Here is a 16,427-nt window from a genome sequence, read left to right on the forward strand (position 1 = left end):
GCAATGATTTTACTGGCTCTGAAAAGTTCAGCCTGTTGGAACTTAGGAGATATACATGGAAAATCAGCCCTCTTTCTGTTCAACGTGTTTATTGCTGATGTGAAAGCTCCGGTCCTTTACTCAGATGAGTCCACACTCACGGGTGAGGTTTGCAGAAGAAATAACTGCACAGTTTGGCTTTATGAACTTACCATCTTGATCTGCAGGGCTCTGCAGAGGGATCTGGATAGACTGGAAAAATGGGCCGATTCCAATGGGATGAAGTTCAACAAGGCCAAGTGCCAGGTCCTGCACTTTGGCCACAACAACCCCCTGCAGCGCTCCAGGCTGGGCACAGAGTGGCTGGAGAGCAGTCAGACAGAAAGGGACCTGGGGGGACTAATGGACAGGAAGCTCAACATGAGCCAACAGTGTGCCCAGGTGGCCAAGAAGGCCAACGGTATCCTGTCCTGTATCAAAAATAGCGTGGTCAGCAGGACAAGGGAAGTGATCCTTCCCCTGTACTCTGCATTGGGGAGGCCACACCTGGAATATTGTGTTCAGTTCTGGGCCCCTCAGTTCAGGAAAGAGACTGAAGTGCTGGAGCGGGTCCAGAGAAGAGCAACAAGACTGGGGAAGGGACTTGAACACAAGCCCTATGGGGAGAGGCTGAGGGAGCTGGGCTTGTTTAGTCTGGAGAAGAGGAGGCTTAGGGGTGAGCTCAGCACTCTCTAGAACTACCTGAAGGGCAGTTCTAGCCAGGTGGGGATTGGTCTCTTCTCCCAGGCAGTCAGCAATGGGACAAGGGGGCATGGGCTTAAACTCTGCCAGGGGAAATTGAGGCTGGACATAAGAAAGAAATTCTTTGCAGAGAGAGTGGTCAGGCATTGGAATGGCTGCCCAGGGAGGTGCTGGACTCATCGGCCCTGGAGGTTTTTAAACTGAGACTGGACATGGCACTTAGTGCCATGATCTGGTCAATGGACTGGAGTTGGACCAAGGGTTGGACTTGATGATCTCTGAGGTCTTTTCCAACCCAGTCGATACTGTGATTCTGTGATTGCCATTATCCATTTTGTGTTTCCTACTAGTACTCGTGATTATTAATTAATGCTTAATGCATTTTCCTAGCAGTTCCACCACCTCTCTGGGGAAATGTCACGTTTTGCATGGTGAGCAGCTGAAGATGAGCCTGGGCTGGGTCAGAATTTGCACATCAATCAGAATTGTGGAGTTCCAGGTTGCTGGTCGTCTTCTCAGATCACCAGATCCTACTTCATCCTGCATCACAGTTATACTTTTCAAACGCACTCTCACTGCAATCCCTATGTCAGCGCAATAATAAAGGTGGATTTTTCTCCGTGTTGCCACCACAGAAATCAAATTAAATGGCAGCCTGCCTCTGAAAGTCAACACAACTCCTCTGGAGGTTCCTCACCCCACACAGAAAGATCTAAGGCTGTCGTCATGTGCGACCTGATTTATTTGTTTGGTATTGCAATTTTACACCCTGGTTCATAAACACCGTGTCAGGTTGCTGTATCCTCTTTACTCTGGCACCTAGGAAAATTATAACACCACAGTACTATAGTATTTATAGGCTTAAAACCCAGCAATTGTGTCTTGCCAGACCTCATGAATACACTAGAAATGTTCTGAAGCATTACAGTACATTTATTCAGACTTTTATTTTTATTTTTTTAAACAAGTTGCTGAAATCTAGACTAACAAGAAAGGTACTAACTTAACAAGTCTATTACATTTTTTAGAGTACTTAGAAAAATGCTGCACTTATCTGGCCAAATTCTAGGCAAGAAGCCACATCTTCCTATCTAAAATTTTTGCTTATCTCAAGTGCGTTTCAAAGTGTGTAGCTTGTACTTAAACAGTTTTTCCTGTACACTAGAGATAAGTGTTGATATACAGCTGCCAGTGGGCAAAGTGATCCCCACACACGGAGCAAAGATCTCATGTATAACAAAAGAAAACATCCTTGCACTGAAACACAGAATGATTCAAGGTCAACAGGGGATATATGGAATATATCACAGAATCACAGAATCACAGAATGTCAGGGATTGGAAGGATTCAGTCCAATCCCCCTGCCGAAGCAGGAAGACCCAGATGAGGTTACACAGGAAGGTGTCCAGGCGGGTTGGAATGTCTGCACAGAAGGAGACTCCACAACCTCCCTGGGCAGCCTGGGCCAGGCTCTGCCACCCTCACTGACAAGAAGTTTCTTCTCAGTTTTAAGTGGAACCTCTTGTGTTCCAGTTTTAACCCATTACCCCTTGTCCTATCATTGGTTGTCACCGAGAAGAGCCTGGCTCCATCCTCCTGACACTCACCCTTTATATATCTGTAAACATGAATGAGGTCACCCCTCAGTCTTCTCCAAGCTCCAGAGCCCCAGCTTCCTCAGCCTTTCCTCACACGGGAGATGCTCCACTCCCTTCAGCATCTTTGTTGCCCTGCGCTGGACTCTCTCCAGCAGTTCCCTGTCCTGCTGGAACTGAGGGGCCACAACTGGACACAATATTCCAGGTGTGGTCTCCCCAGGGCAGAGCAGAGGGGCAGGAGAACCTCTCTCGATCTACTGACCACCCCCTTCTAACCCACCCCAGGTACCATTGGCTTCCTGGCCACAAGGGCCCAGTGCTGGCTCATGCTCATCCTGCTGTCCCCAGGACCCCCAGGTCCCTTTCCCCTACACCGCTCTCCAACAGGTCATTCCCCAACTTACACTGGAACCTGGGGTTGTTGCTGCCCAGATACAAGACTCTACACTTGCCCTTGTTCTATTTAATTATATTTTTCCCCGCCCAGCTCTCCAGACTGTCCAGGTCTCTGATGGCAGCACAGCCTCTGGCGTGTCAGCCACTCCTCCCAGCTTGGTGTCATCAGCAAAACTTGCTGACAGTCACTCTATTCCCTCATCCAAGTTGTTGATGAATATATACTGAATAATACCGGCCTCAGTACTGACCCCTGAGGCACTGCACTAGATACAGGTATCATGGGCTATATATCATGGACTGTTCTGCTTATCATGTGGTCATGAAGGTACATAAACAAAAAAACCAGGATTGCCTTAAAGACAATCTGACATGCTTCTCCCACACACCACTCCCCTACTGTCCAAAGGCAAATTAAGAATGTTTTCTTTCTTATTTTTTTTCTTTGCCTACGTATGTGCCATGAGGCCAAGATAAATGTCTGTCTACTACACTTAGCATCACTTTGGAAACAAGAACAACTAGCGACTGCTTTAAAAGTGTTTTCTGCTCTGAAATCCTTACCAATTTTCCTGTGATGGGATACTTTAAATGGAAGAAATCCTTAGACAAGGAAAAAAGTCCCTTTCATCGAATACCTGGAGGTTCTTCTGGGCAGAAGGTGGCCAGTGTAAGCAAAAACTTAAATTGCTAAAGTTTACTAAATGGAAGTAAATCCACATTCTATACAGCAAGACTATACAGCAAGTTTCCCAAGCTAACATGCAGCTATTTCTGGTGTTGCTTAATGGCGAGCAGGACTGAACATCTGCATTTCCAGGTTTTAAATTTAACACAAAAGTATTATAGCAGTGTTTTCACTTCTGCATTAGATAAAATTTAGTGCTAAAATGGAATATTTGGATCTTAACGACTTCACTTTAATAAGACTTAAACTTTTAATTAACCTGCCAAGACAAATTACAGCCCATAGCTCTTAGGTAACTATTGCAGACAGCTGAGAATCAACACCAATGCCTCTTCTGGGAGAGGGATTAATGGAAGCTTTGGAATAAATCTGCTTTTTTCAGCATGAAAAGAAGCCCATTAAGCAATCACTGTGGCTAGAAGAAAGCTGAGTGCTAGTTATATGGAGCAATCTTTAAATCGCAACCAAATGAATTTGAGCACGTGAATGGTTTCAGCAGATCAGTAAAATTTAAAACTAAATATTATTGAATCTGAAACAGATTCTGATATTTACAGGGTGGAGGAAGAATACTCGGTGTGCTGGACTGTCAAGCAGCCCACAGGCAGCATCTTTTCCTTCTTGGACAGCAACAAATCGGTGTCTGTGCACAGAACTGGCAAGGCAATCTACTGCCAGAGAAGCTGAAAGGCCTTTTAAATTAATTTGTTCTTAAGAAATCTCAGCTTCTTTCTGTTAGCAAGAAGAAACAGAGATTCCTGTTATTGTGGTTCCTCCTCCTAAGCCTTGCAGTGCTCTTTATTGGTGCTTTAACCCCAGTTCTCTGCCTGAATTCGAACTTGAGTAATTTCAATGGTGCTCAAAGGCAGGACTGCCACAGAAAACTGTTGCATGGTGCTGCTTCAATCATTGCTGTTCCAGAAAGAGAAAAAAAAACCCCAACCAACCAAAAAAACTAAATAAAAATAAGATCAAGGGAAGAAAATAAAGCAGAGAATGTCAAGCTTGTTATCCATCTTTGGCCCCGGGTAGAATCTCGTTAGGGATATAGTTACTGAAAAGGCTTACAAAATACTTAGGAGATATGTAGGGCCCAACAATATTCAGCTCGTTGCTATATACATTCCCTTGCAAACATTCTCTCATTTGAGTACGTGCATTAATACTTGGCTTCAAGGCATATTTAGGAGTTCAGGAATAATCCAGGAAATCCTTACCAATAGCAGTCGTAAGAAAAGAAACCACTTCCGACTCCTTGCCATCGTTGTAGAAGGCCAGATGCCATATTCCTGAATCTAAATACTGGATGAAGCCCGTCTCGTGGCTGGACAAGGGCATGAAAGCTCTGTGTTGCCGCTGAGGTCCTTCTAAGCTTCTCGCCTCCTGCGTCAGTAGACGTCTTCCATCAAGGAGCTCGACAAAGTCAAACTGCAACACAAAAAAGAGTGATGTCTGTGCGTATTTCAGGCTTCCTCGAGCTTAGTCTCTTGCTCTGGGTCTAAAGAAGCATCATAAACAGGATTTTCTCTGGTAATTCAAGTACGTTCCTGGACCACCTGCAAGCAATCATTTTGGAAATAGCTAGGATATGAATGTATTTCTCTGTAATTACATGAATCAAGAAATCATCTTTATTTAGAACGCGACTTGGGGCATATTGACCCTGCTGATGTGTTCTCATTCTGCAGAAATGAGAAAAACATGAGGTAGGTCCAGGGACCATGACTAAATTGCACCATAAGCATGATGATAAGAAGCTGAGTTGTTAGCTTCTTTGTGTCTTGGCTAATAAGGAAAATAGAGAGAAAAACATATCTAGCCTAACTGGGTTGTTTGCCAGAGCTGCTACAGGTCACCAAGGAAAAGATAAGAGGCATCTGTAAGTAAATTCTGGTAGAGGTTTTGCAGAAGTATTTTGCTTAGCCAGCAAGGATTTTATCTGAAAGCAATAGCAAAAAGTGGTTAAAAGATCAGAGAAGATAAAGTTCAAAAAGAAATTAAGCAATTTATAAAAGTCCTATTTAGGAGGGTGCTTTTGGAAGTTTTCCTCAAAAGGACATATTTATTTATTGCCAGGGTAACTTCTGCTCAACAATTGCTTTGATTTTGCTACTAGTATTGCAACTGCCTATGGTTCCCTCTTTAAATAACTTTACACTGACTTTCTACGATAATTGTATTTTGTCTGGTAATATATTAATGGGAAGAGCCAGATAAAGCAAAGCAGACATCACAAATGTTAAGTGAACCTTATCTAATCTGACTTTTATTGTGTGTTTAAGTGAACTGGACACCTTGGGAGCAGAATCCAGCAGCTGGGGCACTGCCCAGATTTTCCATTCCCTGACTCATTTGGTTTTGCTTCTCTAATCCAGTTGGTCAAATAAGCTCGTAGTTTTTGGCAGGAAGGAGGAAAACAGGCAGAAATAGCAACAACACTTATTTTTGTACCCATAAATGCTGATGCACTGAATGGTTGCTGAGTGTTGGCTGAGTGTGGCAACAATATTTAGGCTTCTTATCCCTTTTGACTTTACTGTAACAAACTTCTTTTATATTATTGTCTGGTACGGTCTTCAAAGTCAACCAAGATAAGGACCTGATGACAAGTTCTTTTCCTCTGCAGTCATTGCTAAGTTAAAAAAAATCGAAAGTGTTTATTCCCAACAACGTTTTGAGAAATAAGCTATATATGACGTAGCTTGCACATGAAATGAGTATTTTAATTACTGTATTTGTAATTATCTATTTACATGAAATAAGCTTTAAACCTTGATTTTTTTCCATATTTAAGTATAGATATTTCCCCAACTTGGTGCTGAAGAGTCTTTTGAGAATGTAAAAGCTGGCACACCTGCAAAGGTCATTCGTTTGGGCATCTATCCAAGTCCATAGAATCATAGAATGTCCTGAGTTGGAAGGGACCCACAAGGATCATCGAGTCCAACTCCTGTCCCTGCACAGGACAACCCCACAGTTCACACCGTGTGTCTGAGGGCTTTAGCTTTGTCAAAGACAAAACACATTTTAAAAAAAATGCAATGTAAGTACAAATTATAAAAATACATAGAGCAAAAACATAAAATAAAAAAATGTCATATAAACTCTAAAAATATAGAAGTAAAAAATACAAGTTTCTGTTCTGAAAAGATACGATGATTTAGTGATTTTCAGTTAATGATGGTACTAGTGAGAGGTTGGTTTGAATGACAGTGTGTGAGCCAGGTATCTGCAGACCCTCTGAGGACGAGCTCTTGTCCAGGCTGGCTCCCCATGGGCTCTCAGTGCGGCCATGACTGACAGCTGAGAAGGACAGAGGATGTCACAGGGTTGTTTGGTTGCTGGGAATGTCTCAAAGGGGTTGAGTCTGACCAAGGAACACATTGGCCAGGTCTAAAGAAGAAGTTCAAACCATTTCCATTTCTGTTTTGGAGCATGATGGGACAGATTGAGTACATCCTGGAAAGGCACAGGTAAGTGTAGACACCACTGGTAAAGTCCATCTCAGTTTGAATTAGTTTTCTAGAATCACTGGATTGCAATTAAAGACACAGACAGTTCTAGAATGCAATCTGCCTCATCCTAAAGTTGATATCTAAGAAATGTCCTGTGGATTGTGCCCTAAGGACATCCGTAAGGCCACCAGCATCCTGACATGCATCAGCACTGGTGTGGCCAACAGGCCCAGGGCAGTGACCGTCCCTGTGCTGGGCACTGGGGAGGCCAAACCTCGAATCCTGGGGGCAGTTTTGGGTCCCTCACACCAAGAAAGGGCTTGAGGTGCTGGAGCGAGTTGAGAGAAGGGAACGGAGCTGGTGAGGGGCTGGAGCACAAGTGTGATGGGAGCGGCTGAGGGACCTGGGGGGTTCAGCTGGAGAACAGGAGCTGAGGGGAGACCTTCTGATCTCTGAACTGCCTGAAAGGAGCTTGGAGCCAGGGGGGTCGGGCTCTGCTCCCCAGGAACAAGAGCCAGAACCAGAGGAAACAGCCTCAAGTTGCACCAGGGGAGGTTGAGGTTGGATCTGGGGAAAAAATTATGCACAGAAAGGGCTGTTGGGCATTGGAACAGGCTGCCCATGGCAGTGGTGGAGTCACCATCCCTGGAGGGTTGGACAGACACAGAGATGAGGTTCTTAGGGACATGGTTTAGTACCAGAGCTGGGTTAATGTTTGGACTTGATGTTCTTGAGCAATCAAGATGATTCTATGATTTCTTGCTCCGTACTACATATTAAAGCTTAGTGACATGAAAACAACTTCAAGGCACCCAGCTATGCTCATCTCCTGTTTTTATGGTCCAATCTGGGTTGGGCTTATTTGGGCTTTCCTGCCAAAAGTGAAAGTTTATTTTTTATAAATGTTTGCAAGATGCTGCTGTGGATGTTGATGACTTTGCAAAATTACTAGTTACTATTTGTAAATATTAACTGAACCACAAACGGACTGCGCTTTATTGCAATCTGATACATTCAGAGATTTTTAATATGCAGTTAAATTTATTGCAAGCAAGGAAACGGTAGATAAAATACCATGTTAATTAACTGAAATTGTACAAATGGAAAAATACCTCCCACAAGCTGTGATGGCCAATCCCTGAAATTTATGATTTAACAAAATTTGGCCTAGGTTAAAAAGAGTTTAAAAAAATGATTTGATCTAGGAAGATAAAATCTAATAGACCATAGTAAAACTCTGTAACTTTTATTGTGATTCATTGAGATGAATGAAAAGAAATACCTTTAGCTAACAGCGAACTATTTTACGCTCCTGCAGGCTCTGTTTCTGCCACTAAAGAAATGTGGAGCTTACACTTTCTTCTTACTTATTAGTGTCCATGGTTGTTGGCAGCCTCGACTATAAGGCCAATCACCACAGGCAGACAAAGTTTCACAAAAAGAATCTGGAGTAGTTTGTTCTTCTAGGATGGATAAAAATGACTTTTTGCATTTTACCAGATTTGAGAATATCCACTAAGGGTTGACAGCTTTGGGATCAGTGCAAAGATCCCAAAAGATAATAGACTACATTAAGGGCCGTACTACAGAAGGTGCTTTATCTATACAGAATAAATATCTAATTATCTAACAGAGAAGAAAACCTGAGTGTCAGCTAGAATTTTACTCCTGCCAACAACTAGATAGGCTGGGGAAAAATAATTGATCCTGTTTTAAGTCCTTCTGGGTGAGACTGTATCACTACTCTAAACAAACATTGTACCAAAGCCTCATTTATGAAAATCCTTATAAAATTTGGACATATAAACCTCATTGGGTAGATTTATGTTATGCAGCAGACACTCTGGATTATGCAAAATAAAAGATTTGTATATATATATATATGTTATATTAACTGTGAGAAGCAAGTTTGACATTTCAACACAGAAAACAGGTTACCTATTTCATGACTCCTGAGACAAACTATGGTGAGACTAAATGCTACGGATTAAACATCATATAAAAATATATCAAAGGAGAACAATGTTTTAATTGACAGCGTTTTTATAAAATAATAAATCTAGGAAAATGGATCATTTCCAAACTAAATTGAATATTAACAAATAATATATAAATATTATTTCAATATCTGCAGTTTCATTATTTTTTCAGAATAGGGTAGGCTTTAGGATCTGTTTCTGTTAGTGTACCATGTTTTTATTGTTTTAATAAAAAAGTAACTCTCGTCATTTTTGGTGATGTTTTGGTTCAGACGACGATGTTTTTTAATATATATTTGTTAGCTCTCAATTAGTGGCAAGACAAAAACCAGCATTTAAAAGGACTCTGAGCAAGTGTGTCACCTCCTCCAGTATGTAATAATGACAAACACATGCCACATCCCACATTTAATGCCTCATTCTCAGCTGAGGCTTCAACTGACACAAAACCACATTGTTTTAAATGGGAAAGGTCCTGACACTGACAAGTCACTTTGAATATCCCAGGAAAAATGACGTTAAAGAAAAAACAGCAGCAATGGTGAAGCCAGTGTGGGCTTCTTAATTACTTAAAAGATTATTATGGTTGGGTGTAGTGGCCTGCTACATTGAAAGATTTTGCTTTAAGTTCAATAGGCTTGAGGTTTAGGTGTTAAATTCTATATTTATTCTTTAAGCAATTGTCACGGAGGCACCCCAAGGTTAGTTTAAGGGACAACAGGGTGCAAAACAACTTTTATTAAACCGGTGAGAAACAGGGTTTTAGCACTCCAAAAGTGACTTGAATACAGGTTCATATATCAGTTGAGGAAAATTATTTAGGGGCAGCAACTAATAATTCAGGCGGTCCACAGTGTGCATGCACGTGGCATCACCAAAACAACGCCAGAGCCACCCCTGAGTCCGGGAAGAGTCCACACTTGCCTGAACACGGTGCGGGATTATTTTAATGGGATACACGTACTCGTAGTGAGTACGGAAAGTGTACACTCACGATTCTGCGAGGGTAAATTTATAATACACTCACAATCCTGCGAGGATTAATTTTACACATGCTTGTATTAAGCATGGAAAGTACGCGTGCATATGTGCACGGAAAGTATAAATACACTCTCAATCCTGCGAGAAGTTTTACTCACAGCCGTGGTGGCAAGGCAAGCGGAGTCCCCATCCCGGGGAGGGGGACTATTGGCGGCAGCATCTTGCTCGTGCTCCGAGAGACCCGCGACAATGGGCAGAGTCTCGACGAGAGTCCCGTTTTTTATAGGCTGATCAGATCTGACTGTAGGCATTCCAGAAGCTTCTCTGCACCCCCACACTGTCTGTGGGTGCCCCTGAAGCCTCCAAACATCCCCCACACTGGCCGTGGGCGCCCAGCGGCTCACTGGCGCCTCTGTGCTCCCTTCTCCTAATGGCCCTGGCCAGGGGGCTCTGGGGCCAAACAAAAGGAGCTGTTGGCCTCAAACAGCAGAGAGAGAGGGAGATGGGTCTACTCCATCCATGATGAAGGAGGGAGGGGGAGAGAGGGGGCTTTGCATCCTGCCACAGCAATTGAAACTATTCATGTAGTAACTCCTGTTCCATAACGGAAATTAATAATGAAAACAAACAAGTAAAATCGGAGTTTATACAGAATTCCGATCTACAGTTAGTATTATGTGACCATGACTTGAGTTTTTTATTTAAATAAAATAGGAGTTTGAAGTTTTAAACTTCTGAATTTCCCCATAAAAAGAGACTGATTAAAAATGGGCAATAACAGCACTACTGTGTCACTGAATTTATGACCTGCTGATCCTATTGAAGTATTTTAATTCTGTAGAAAAGTAGGCAGAGAAAGCGTAGATTTATGACACCTCTTCGAGATAAATAGGTTGCAGGTGTGTTAATATGTAGAAAATACCATATTACCCGGAAAGATTGTAATAAATATATTTGCTTGCTTGAAAAGAAAACAAAGGCAGGGTGTTTCTATAAATCCCAAATAGCTGTGTTGGTTGTTCAGCTTTTCAGCTAATAATGGAGGGCGTGGGTAATGTACAACATTAATATAATCCTGGTAATACTTTGATAACTAGTGGGAGTAAGATGTTTACATTGCCAATGAGAGTTATGTCTGGATATATTAATCAATCTGGTTGAAAGCAGCTTAGAAAATGAAGTGGAAAGTAGAGAAAATAATGTATAAAATCCTTATTTAAGGGGATGGTTCTCCAGAGATTGTCCCAGAAAGTGATTTCTTGCCACAGCTTTTGCCAAGGTGTCTCAAGAAAAGCAACTGTTTTCATTTTAGTCCTACGGAATGAAAACTATATCTTGATTTCTGCTTAAGTAAGCTTTATGTAAAAACTTGATTTTGTTTGGTTGTATTGGTTGGGCCATGACCAATCTCAGTCCAATCTGACAGTCAGCATGCAAAATGTGAAGCGTTGGCACAAGGTTTTTACAGCACAGAAGGTGACAGTGAATCTTGCTCCCATGGGGCTGAGAGACTGAGGTCTTGCTGCTCTCACCATGAGAGGGGAAAGGCAGAGGCTGGAAGAGGGAGACAGACCTGAGATACAGAGGACAACGCTTAAGAGAGGGTTTTTTCTGATATAGTTTTTCTGGATCTAGTGCAGTGCCTCAGGGGTCAGTGCTGAGGCCTGTATTATTCAATATATTCATCAGTGATTTAGACGAGGGAATAGAGTGACTGTCAGCAAGTTTGCTGGTGACACCAAGCTGGGAGGAGTGGCTGACACGCCAGAGGCTGTGCTGCCATCAGAGACCTGGACAGGCTGGAGAGTTGGGCAGGGAGAAATTTAATGAAATAGAACAAGGGCAAGTGTAGAGTCTTGGATCTGGGCAGGAACAACCCCAGGTTCCAGTATAAGTTGGGGAATGACCTGTTGGAGAGCAGCGTAGGGGAAAGGGACCTGGGGGTCCTGGGCACAGCAGGATGAGCATGAGCCAGCACTGGGCCCTTGTGGCCAGGAAGGCCAATGGTACCTGGGGTGGGTTAGAAGGGGGGTGGTCAGTAGGTCAGAGAGGTTCTCCTGCCCCTCTGCTCTGCCCTGGGGAGACCACATCTGGAATATTGTGTCCAGTTGTGGCCCCTCAGTTCCAGAAGGACAGGGAACTGCTGCAGAACACAGGACACAGCACAGGACAATAAGGATGCTGAAGGGAGTGGAGCATCTCCCTTATGAGGAAAGGCTGAGGGAGCTGGGGCTCTGGAGCTTGGAGAAGAGGAGACTGAGCGGTGACCTCATTAATGTTTACAGATATATAAAGAGTGAGTGTCAGGAGGATGGAGCCAGGCTCTTCTCGGTGACAACCAATGATAGGACAAGGGGTAATGGGTTCAATCTGGAACACAGGAGGTTCCACATAAATATGACAATAAACTTCTTCTCAGTGAGGGTGGCAGAGCCTGGCCCAGGCTGCCCAGGGAGGTTGTGGAGTCTCCTTCTCTGCAGACATTCCAACCCGCCTGGACACCTTCCTGTGTAACCTCATCTGGGTGTTCCTGCTCCATGGGGGGATTGCACTGGATGAGCTTTCCAAGGACCTCCCAATCCCTGACATTCTGTGGTTCTGTGATTCTGTGATAGTTTGAGCGTGGTTGCTGCTGCGAGGGGCACTGGATGGAGAAGGTGGCACCTCACATTTCCACGAGCAACCAGCTTATACCCTCAGCGACCACCAGCCCACAAAATCCTTTTCCTCCTCTGGCATTTTGCTGCCCACAGCCCAGTGCATGTAAATATCTTATAATTGTGACATGATTCTCTTTCTCTTTAACATCTTGCAAGGGTGCAACAAATTATTGATAGAAATAGCTGAAATCATAAGAAAGAATAAGAACATACAATTGAAGACAGGTATTGTTTAATTGAGGTCCCATTACCTGCGTATGTGATGGCGGGAGGCCTTTTCTGCCGTAGATGCCAACCAGAGCGGCCTTTCCTAAAGACACATTGAATTTCAGATGCACTGGGTGGTCGATGAACACCTGAGATCTCCAAAAGATACCAGGAGGGATCTTCTGTGTGGCTCGTCTGCCCACATCAATTTCTCCCGAGTCTATAAAACTGTCGTCTGGAAAGAAACTACTGGGCTTTCCTGCCAAAACACAGGAACAAAAATCTTGGATTAGCCTCAGATCTTAAAAGTAATCCAGTCATACCAGTATCTGCAACATTGATCTTGAGAAACAGTCTATTAGTGTCCTGAGGTCTCCAGAGCACTTTGTGTAGCCGATCCATACGATTATGGGAATAAAACCAGCAGGGTTATTCCTGGCTTCAGTAACTGTTTTGTTTGAAAACACGAACGTGGGAAGAGCAACCTGGAGAAAAACGGCCTTTTGTTTAAATTATAACATCAAAGAGTGTGTGATTACATTCTGAAGATAAGAATAAATCATCTGACATTATATCCCAAATGAATGTAAGTTCACGGATGGAGAAGTCATCATTAAACGAGCAAAGAGAAGTGTAGTAAGAGTGAGGTAGACATGTGTCACAGAATGGAATGGTAGCGTGGAGAACAGCGGCATGAACGATGCCTAAGTGGGGAAAGGAAAATGTTTCTCTATTAAATTAATTCTTGACAGTTGTACAAGTATTTGAAATTTGTTCAACAGTCCAAAAAAAATTCTAAAGGAAAAAAAACGGAGTGAGAAAAACGAAGGAAATCATACCCTGTGCTTGGATAGTATGTACTAAGAAACATTAGATGTTTTAATGGGGTTTCAGTCCAGCTTTTGAAGCGACCACCAGGCTGGAGGGCAGCTGGATGGCAACCGGTACGTCCCGTAATGTCCCAGGGAGTCAGCGGGGAGTTCGGCATCCCTGGAAAACACACCTGAGAAATGCCAGGTTGGGAATTCACTCACTCACAGCCCTCGAAACTGGTGGCTGCTTCAAACAATGGGGACCCAAAGGCAGCCCAGGGAATGAGGGGCAGAATGGAAAAGCAAATCTCGGAATGTTGCGTTTTGGGGCTTTGCTATAGGCAGTGGCCACAGCTTCACCTGCTGGGCATGAAGCCGATGAAGAAAGCAACTGCTCAGCAAACAGCCTTTATTTAAAGACACTTCAAGTTCAAAAGTTTGCAGTAGTGTCACCTGGAAGATTCTGACTTTAGTAAGGAAAACATCATGTCACCAACAATTTTATTAATTTTAGAACTTCAAATAAATTAGTCATCTTTGTGCCATCACTCGCACTACTCTGTGTTTCACAGATCAAGCAATTCTAACAAAACAAGAAGGAAACTTTCGGGAACAGACAATGTTTTGTAGGGTAATCACATTGTGAGGTGTGTTTGTTCCACAACCTACATTTGGGAAATGGGAAACAAAAATATCTTTTGCCACCCACCGTGAATTCAAGTGAAATAGTCTTGGAATTTAATTGCTATGTTGAAAACGTGATTGGTAGAACCATCTTTCATTTTATTGGTTCAAATTATAACATTCCCTTTAATATTTTATAATATAAATTATAACATTTCCTTAAACTTCTCCATATACCATTCCAACTTAGAGTCTCCAGGAGAAACAGATGTAAATTGTTAGCTGTCGGAAAATCCATATAGAAATTATGTGCCTATTAACTGTTAGCAAAATAAATCTCTGAAGGTGTTTCTTTGTTCAATGGAGAATTAATATTTGTTTTTTTACTTATGGAAAATCTTTTAGCAGAACTTTTGGTTTGAATAAGACTAACCCCTGGTTTAAAGTGAGCAGCTGCTTAACTACACTGTTGGAGCGGGACAGAAAGCCAAAGGTGTATACATGTTCATATAAAAAAAACTACTGGCCATTTTATAAGATCCTCATTTATCTTTGTTCATCTAATTCAAATAAATACAGGGGGAAAATCTGCTGAGTTTTTCTCTATTTTAGTCAAAGTGTATATTAATAGAGATAGCCAGAAGCAGCTCAGCTAAATGGACATTCTTTCCATATAATTGGAAATGTACAACTGTACAATGAAAATCAACTAGCTTGAATCCAAAGGGGATTACTTTATCAACTGGGTTGCTAATATTTATTTGGCATACTAAAAATTACTTTTCACACTGCCAGGATTAAAGGAAACAGTTCCCATGTCTTCATGTAAAGTTTCTTATTCCGTTATTGTAAGATGAAAAGATTCAGAATTCTATTAAAAAAGAAAGAGCTAAAACATCACGTTTTTGTTCAAATGAAGGATATGTTTTTTTCTGATTACTACTGACATGTTTTGTAGATTCTTAGAAATGTAGATGAAAACCTAAAGTATTTGATATGCACCCTGATTGTTCATTAATAAAGATTGTGCCTCGGAGTGACTCAGGGAAGGTGAGAATTTAACGTGATAGATGTTGCTATGCAAGAGACAGCCTGGAGAAAACGAGCCCGGGCCGTACTCCACCTGTGCGGAGAGCAGCTTCTGCGACTGCAAAAGACAATTTCACAGAAATAATTGCTTGTACAGATAATTACAAAGCTGATGTGCCCTCTTCGTGGACAGTTGTATGTCTGTGAAGCTGTTTGTTTGAGGTGCCAGCGGTTGACGTTTGGTACAGGAGTCCAAATAATGGCTCTTTTCTCCAGGCTGAACTCGGTCCCTGAAATCCATCCATGCTTCATCCGTTTTAGCTCACAATAAGATCAGGCTCTAGGGACTGGATACTTCATAAAGAAAGTACAATAAGAAAGTAATTTCAGCTTCTAATCACAAATTAGGTTTTAATCAGAATATCTGACTCCTTAAAATGAACTTCAGGTCTGAATTCTTAATTGGGCTGTCAAGTGCTTTGCTCTTTCCACACGTTACCTTGAACATTTTAGTTGCTGTAGCAACTATTCCTAATCTATTTGGATATCAAAATGAACTATTTCAATTCAGGCCTTGCCAAATCTGCTTGTTTATTTGACAGCAAGGTACCCTGACTGACCAAACCACTTGAGAATACACTTGCATTTCTCTAACTTCAATCACAGTTAATCACATGCTTAAACGCAAGCACGTGACTAAATGCTTTGCTAAACAGCAATGGGCTTAAAACACAGGTAAATGCAACACTTCTAGTCCAGAATTAGTTGCATAGTCACCCCATGGTGAGAGAGATGCATGTTAAGGTTGGACAGTGTTACTTCTGCAATAAGGATGTTCTGATGTGGTCCTTATTCAGGACAAGATATTCTCCTGTAAAGCCTATAGATTCCCTAAGATCTATACAAAGCATTAACTTGAGGGGTCTCCTGCTGACATAACTAGAGGGATTCCCAGATTTCTCTTTTAACAGAGCTTTTTGGCAGCATTTATAACTTCTACGGGTGTCACCGTAAGCGTGGCTGAAAAAGAAATCAAGTGGAGGTCTTTGATTTGGACAGCAGCTTCGGATGCATCCATTTGTTTTCATTTTGACTTTTAAGAGGAAACGGACAGATCAAAACTAGAGATGAAACATATGGCAAGTTAGAGGGGGAAAAAAAAGGGATCTGTCATGAACTATTTTTGAACACAACAGCAGGGATATCTGCAGCTTGCTGGACCACTAAGGTTTGCTGAGAATAATCCGCTTAGCTGATCTTTCCTTGTAGCAACCCGAT

The 16,427-nt window shown here is 42.3% G+C and overlaps 1 protein-coding gene across 16 annotated transcripts in view; it reads right to left on the reverse strand.

Moving 5' to 3' along the window:
• TENM4 (teneurin transmembrane protein 4) overlaps positions 1–16,427 on the reverse strand; it is a 1,656,871-nt gene that overhangs the window by 177,447 nt on the left and 1,462,997 nt on the right. For all 16 annotated transcript variants that reach the window (XM_065029145.1, XM_065029736.1, XM_065029665.1 and 13 more), the window contains 2 exons: positions 12,729–12,943; positions 4,620–4,830 (listed from right to left, as the gene is read on the reverse strand). In XM_065029145.1, the coding sequence (XP_064885217.1) occupies positions 4,620–4,830; positions 12,729–12,943 (426 nt within the window). The remainder of the gene's footprint in view (positions 1–4,619; positions 4,831–12,728; positions 12,944–16,427) is intronic.

Source organism: Columba livia, chromosome 1 (assembly GCF_036013475.1).
Source record: "Columba livia isolate bColLiv1 breed racing homer chromosome 1, bColLiv1.pat.W.v2, whole genome shotgun sequence".
NCBI lineage: Eukaryota > Metazoa > Chordata > Aves > Columbiformes > Columbidae > Columba > Columba livia.